The 6697-nt window shown below is 47.5% G+C and overlaps 1 protein-coding gene across 1 annotated transcript in view; it reads left to right on the top strand.

Annotated features, from left to right (window-relative positions):
- MAP2 (microtubule associated protein 2) overlaps positions 1-6697 on the top strand; it is a 150948-nt gene that overhangs the window by 137174 nt on the left and 7077 nt on the right. The window contains exon 9 of the mRNA XM_015421522.1: positions 6537-6629. Within this exon, the coding sequence (XP_015277008.1) occupies positions 6537-6629 (93 nt within the window). The remainder of the gene's footprint in view (positions 1-6536; positions 6630-6697) is intronic.

Genomic DNA, 6697 nt, shown 5'->3' with positions numbered 1-6697 from the left:
CGGTTTCTGTCAAGAGCTCTCTCAGCCCCGCCTACCTCACAAGGGGTCTGTTGTGGGGAGGGGAAGGGAAAGGAGTTTGTAAGCCGCTCTGAGACACCTTTGGGTAGTGAAGGGTGGGGGTATAAATCCAATCTCCTCCTCCTCTTCATGAACACCTGGGCAGTTCCACCTTCCTCTGCCCGCCAGTCTGTCCTCAGAAGAACCCATCTTTCTGTGAAGGTTTAGGCTTAACTCTGTAATCCTCGACTGAGCCCCTCTGTGTCTAATTGATTCTTACCTTTCTTTATCCTCTTCCCCATTTTCCTCCTTTTCTTTCTGTTGTCTTTACTGTATTAGCTTTGAGGTTGTAAATTCCCACCTTAATGCTCTTATGCATGCATCTGAATGGCCTAATAATAATTGACTTTGAACAAAGGAGGGAAACAAATTTAACCCTGAGAACTAGGACCGAGAACCTGAAAAGGTAAGTCGAACGAAGTAGAGGGCCATCAATGAAAACTTAATATATAAATAATACGTAAAAATACATGTATTTATTTGTAAAGGATTAAAAAAAAACATATAGGGGCCCAATCACACCTCTCGTAAAAATTCCAAAATCATACACACACAAGGGCCAATGGACTTGACCTGATGCGTTTCGGCCTGTTAGGGCCTCCTTCAGAGGTCAAACACAATGAGGAACAAGTTGGCTTATAGCACAATGCATATCACAATACAATTATACAGCATAGATACAAAGTGGACTAGAAAGGAATTGTTCCGGAGTGGAATTACTAGGCATAGAATGAATGCATAAATGAGGCCTCCCAAGATCTAATAAAAGGCCAAATGATATTTCACTGATATTAATTTCTGGCCCAGAAGGTGCCTTTCAATAGCTGTTCCGTCCAAGCCAAAGTGTCCTCAGTAAGATTGCCCCTTTAGCAAAGAGCTACGATTTTTTAATTTTTCATTGAGGTGTGACTGGGCCACTATATGTTTTTTTACTCCATTACAAATAAACACGTGTATTTTTATGTATTATTTATACCTAATAATAATTGACCCGTTGTCAAACAGAAAATATTATTATTTCCCCATCCCCGCTCCCTGCTTTCTTGCCCCTCCATTAGGGTGGCCATGTGCCCACTAGGCGCGGGAGATCTCCCACCCCGAGCCGGATTAGCCCGCTAGCACTCCATCAGCCCATGATAGACAGAATATTTTTTTTTAATTGCCCTTGGTGACAACATAACATTACTTCTGGAAAAGCCCTGGAGTGATGACAGTCATAAGAACATAAGATAAGCCAATGTTGGATCAGGCCAAAGGCCCATCCAGTCCAACACTCTGTATCACACAGTGGCCAGAAATACCAGGTGCCATCAGGAGGTCCACCAGTGGGGCCAGGACATTAGAAGCCCTCCCACTGTTGACCCCCCCCCAAAGCACCAAGATGACAGAGCATCACTTGCCCCAGAGTCCCTATCTATACCTTGTGGCTAATAGCCACTGATGGACCTCTGCTTTCCTTTCTAGGAATCTCCACATTCTCTGTGGTTTAACCATAGAGCTTCTGGTGAGTCCTAGAGAGGCCTGGCTTTATTCCCAGGTTTTCCTGTAAGTGAAATCACTCTGTCACTGATGGCCACCCTCTCTGTCCCAACCCTCCAGTCTCCTGCCGGTTGTCAGGTTCGATCTGGTTGACAGTGTGAAGTGCAGGAGATGATGATGATGATTTATTGTATTTACGAATCGCCCAAGCAATGTACAAACCACAGATAGAACCAGATTTTTGTTGTTCAGTCGCACAGTCGAGTCCGACTCTTCACGACCCCATGGACAAGATCACGCCAGGCCCTCCTGTCCTCCGCCGTCCTCCGAAGCCCGCTCAATTTCATGTCCATTGCATCCATGACACTGTCTAACCATCTCATCCTTTGCCATCCCCGTCTTCTTTGACCTTCAATCTTTCCCAGCATCAGGGTCTTCTCCAGTGAGTGCTCCCTTCTCATTGGGTGGCCAAAGTATTTGAGCTTCAGTTTCGTTATCTGGCCTTCCAGGGAACAGTCAGGGTTGATTTCTTTTAGGATTGACTGATTTGATCTTCTTGCAGTTCGAGGGACTCTAGAGGCAATCAGGTGGCAAATACCCAATCCCAATCCCAACTCCCACTCCCAGCTACTTCGTGGACAGGGAAATAGGGCAAAATAGATGTAAACAACAGAGAACAGAAAAGGATGCCAGCCAAGATGGAACCGTCGCTGTCCTCAGGAGGTTGTTGTGCATACTTTGGAACAATTTCATAAGCCTAAATATGCCGTAATAGGAAATGCAACAAGATGGTTTGTTCGCAAGTAAGGACAGTCATCACGTGTGCGTGTAGTCACATGACTCTTGGACACGTGGTGATGTGTTAGGAGAAATCATTATCTGGCAAATAAAATGTTATCCCGTAACCTTCAAAAGAAGATCTCAGATGTGAAGTGTGGAGAAATTAATAACAAGCTGCCCCCTCTGTGCAGCTCTCTTGGACTACTGACTACAGTCCTGGTCTTGATAGGCTGTAACTCTGACCCCTGCTCTTCCTGTCATGTGACTGGCGCCACGTGACTTCCTGTCTAGTGGCTGTGGTTTTGTATGCCTTCCTATCACGTGCTTGCAGGTCAGCGAGTCCTAGGTCTGCAAAGATTGAGGACGCATCTGCAGGCATGCTTGTTACGATCATACCATATCTCAGTTCTACGTAGGGTTGCCAGACCTCCCCAGTGGGGGTGGGGGTCTCCTGCTGCCAGGCCCCACCTCTCTGTGGCTGGCCAACTAGCCAGCAGGGGGAAATTACTCCCCCCCAAAAAATGGAGGAACACCGGAATTAAAGCAAAGTGCCTATGTGACCTGGAAGTGATGTAGGTAGGCACGTTGGAAGCCGACATTTTGGTTTTTGGGCAAAAACGTTATGATAGAAGTTAATTCTACCACAGAGTTTTACCCAAAAACCAGAGCAGCCCCCCCCCCCCGACATCCCCAACATGCCTACATCACTTCCAGGTCACATAGGCACATTGCTGAAATTTATTTATTTTATTAGATTTATATACCGCCCTCCCCAAACGGGCTCAGGGCGGTGTACAACAATTAAAACAATACAATTAAAACAATGTTAAAATAATAGTTTGCACATAATAGTATCATATCATAAAATACCATGTAAACAAGGAGATCAGGTATTAAAATAATCCAGTATCTAATCAAATGTCCAGTTAGGACCAGGCCACTGGTGGATGATTGTTCAAAAAAGCTGTGGGGGGGGACGTCCGCTGCCGCAACCAAATGCCCGGTGGAAGAGCTCCCTCTTACAGGCCCTGCAGAACTGCAATAAGTCCCGCAGGGCCCTGATCTCATAAGGGAGCTCATTCGACCAGGCGGGGGCCAGGACCGAAAAGGCCCTGGGCCCTGGTCGAGGCTAATCAGACATCCCTGGGGTCGGGGACCACTAAAAGATGTTGGTTTGTGAACCTCAATGCCCTCCGGGGCTCATATGGGCAGAGGCAGTCTCGCAGGTATGCTGGCCCCTGGCCGTATAGGGCTTTAAAGGTAAGCACCGGCACCTTGAAACGGATCCGGAATGCTGGGTATTCCTTCCTGCTCCGGGTAAGGGCACCCCCCCACCCCCTGCTGGCTGCTCAGAGGGACCTGGCAACCCTCGTTCCACGGTTTTTTCCTTTAGCTCCTTTCTGGCTTTCTCGAGGTTTCTTCATTCCAGATTCCTTTTCTGCTTCAGACTTCAGAGCAGCCACTGAGGAATCAGATAATGGGATCTTGTTCAGGAAGCAGCTTAAAAGTGCAGGCAGAATGGAGGAAAGTGAGAGTAGACCTTAGTCCATATATTCCAGCTCCCCATGAATGGCGCCATCTGTCATATCTTCATGATAACACTCAACTTGGGAGTGGCAATATTTGTAAGGTTTTTAACTGCAAGTGCTGATGAGGAAACAAACCTGAGAGCGGTTTGGAGCAGTCTTCACAAAGGGGCTCTTTTTTTTCATTCCAACAACAATGATATATTGCATGGTCAACAGACCTGTCACATAGGAGGTGTCCTGGCGTCCAGAGCAAAAAAGTGCTAGAAGAGGACAGTCCTCAGTTCAGAAGATAGTGGGAAGAAAGTGTCGTGGTAGGCTGAAAAAGCAAAAAGGGGCTCTCTTTCTGTTCCATGCCCTAACCCAGTGGTGGCGAACCTATGGCACGGGTGCCAGAGGTGGCACTCAGAGCCCTCTCTGTGGGCACGCGTGCCATCGCCCCAGCCAAGCCCAGACCATCTTTAAAGTGTCGAATTCTCTGCCAAATAATTTTAAGTAAATGAAAGCATTTGGGATTGCTTTCCTTACTTTGTTTGGATCATCTTAAGTTAATATAGGAGTTGTTTTTTCTAAAGTAAAACCTCAGTGTTCAGGTTAAATGGCCGTATTGGCACTTTGTGATAAATAAGTGGGTTTTGGGTTGCAGTTTGGGCACTCGGTCTCTAAAAGGTTCGCCATCACTGCCCTAACCCTATACTGTAACAATTGTCCCAGAGAATAATGATAGGGGGAGAAAAGAGAAGTAGGAGGAGACTGCGAGGCATTCACAGAGTAGATCATCCGAAGGTGTAAAATGTGGCTGAGGTTATGGGGGAAAGTGGGAGATGAGCCCAGATCATGGAAGCATGGAATGGGTGGAGTTGGCAAAGGAAATGGTCATGGGACGAGAAGAGCCACCATTGCTGTGCCATAGAAAGCTCACGATGACTTCGAAGAGTTGTGGGGTTCTTGAGACATACTGATACAGGGATGTACAATACAGATCCGTGGATCTCTCCCAATACTGAGTCCCTGCATTTATTTATTTATTTATTTATTTTATGACATTTATACCCCGCCCTCCCCGCGAGCAGGCTCAGGGCGGCTCACATAAGGCACCAAGTGCGTTCAGTATACAAATTACATGATACAAAATACATAATTAAAACAACTTAAAACAACTTAAAATCAGTTCTGCGGATGCACATATAACTCCTAACATCTTGTGTAACAGGGGAGGGAGGCTGGGGTGATGGAAAGACCCCCCGGTGGTCTCTCCTTATAAAGAGCGGTGGTGTAAGTGGCTGTGGCGGCTCCTACTCATAAGCCTGGTAGAAGAGCTCCGTCTCACACCATTCATTAAGACCGACCAAAGTAACTCAAAACAGTTTGCAAGCTTAAGGGCTTTCCAGAATTTTCCATCGGGCTAGATGTTTAAAAGGAGCTGCGGTGGCTCAAGTGGTTAAGACGCTGAACTGCAGGCTGTGGAAGGTCGGTAGTTCAGCAGTTCGAGACCTGAGTTGCCGCATGACGGAGTGAGCTCCCGTCTCTAGTTCCAGCTCCTGCCAACCTAGCATTTCGAAAGCAAGAAATTGCAAGTCGATCAATAGCAGTGGGAAGGTAACAGCGTTCCGTGAGCCTCGGTGTCTAGTCATACTGGCCACATGACCACGGAAATGTCTTCGGACAGCGCGGGCTCTTCGGCTTTGAAATGGAGATGAGCACCGCAACCCTAGAATTGGACTCGACTGGCTTTCAAGCAAGGGAACTTTTACCTTTTACCTAGATGTTTAAAAAGGGTAGGGTGTGTATGAAGCTGTTCTCTTTTCCGCTGAGGGAGGGTTATATGGACTGTTTGTATCCCATACCACCACCGTCACAAGGGGAATAATATATTTAATATCATAATCACCTGCGAAGGGGGGGGGAGTGCCAGGCTGTTAAACTGTGTTAGGTCTTCTACAAATTTCATAGCCAAACAAATCCTGCTGTATAAAATGGCACAAAAACAAGCAGAAGAGAAGAGATTGGATTTATACCCCACTCTTCACTACCCGAAGAAGCCTCAGAGCGGTGTACAATCTCCTTTCCCTCCCCACAACAGACACCCTGTGAGGTAGGTGGGGCCGAGAGAGCTCTTTCGAGGACTGCTCTTTTGAGAGCAGCTCTGAGAGAACTTGTGACTGACCCAAGGTCACACCAGCAGCCGCATGTGGAGGAGTGGGGAATCAAAGCCGGTTCTCCCAGATCAGAGTTTGCGCTCCTAACCACGACACCAAACTGATAAAAACAACAACGAATCAAGCGATTTGTGTGCTTCCCTCACACTGAGGGGATGGGGAGGCTTTGTTCTTTCCCTCCCGACCGACCTCCCTTGGGTGCAGCCCAAGCACCCTCCCTCATCCCATTGTGGTAGCTCGGATGTCATAGGCCTTCCTTCGTTCCCACCGTGGGTCATGATAATGAGAGCCTGAGGGACAATAATAAGCACAGTTGTCGGTGCATCAGTGGCTTCTTGGGACCTTGGAATGACACATACGGATCAGAAAGAAACTCTGAGATATCCTTAATTCTGGAGGCAGCTTTGCAAAGTCCTTGAGCTCCCTGGAGCATTCCTTTGAAACCAAACTGCCCCCGCCGCCAGGAGACCCCCTACCACGGTGTCGACCCGAGGAGGAACGCTTTTCTAGTACGTTGACTTCCGATTCCTTTTAGGTTAGGATTTTAAACACGAAGATTGATTTTAGCGATATTCAGTCCAGATGTGGTTCCAAGGATAACATCACACATTCGGCAGGGGGAGGAAACGTAAGTAGAGACGGTGCCTGACCAGGTACCCAAACGGGCACTGGCGATGACCCTCCGCACCACCCGGC

The sequence above is a fragment of the Gekko japonicus genome, unplaced genomic scaffold, assembly GCF_001447785.1.
Source record: "Gekko japonicus isolate JY-2015 unplaced genomic scaffold, Gekko_japonicus_V1.1 scaffold1139, whole genome shotgun sequence".
NCBI lineage: Eukaryota > Metazoa > Chordata > Lepidosauria > Squamata > Gekkonidae > Gekko > Gekko japonicus.
This window is presented reverse-complemented; position numbering and strand designations above follow the sequence as displayed.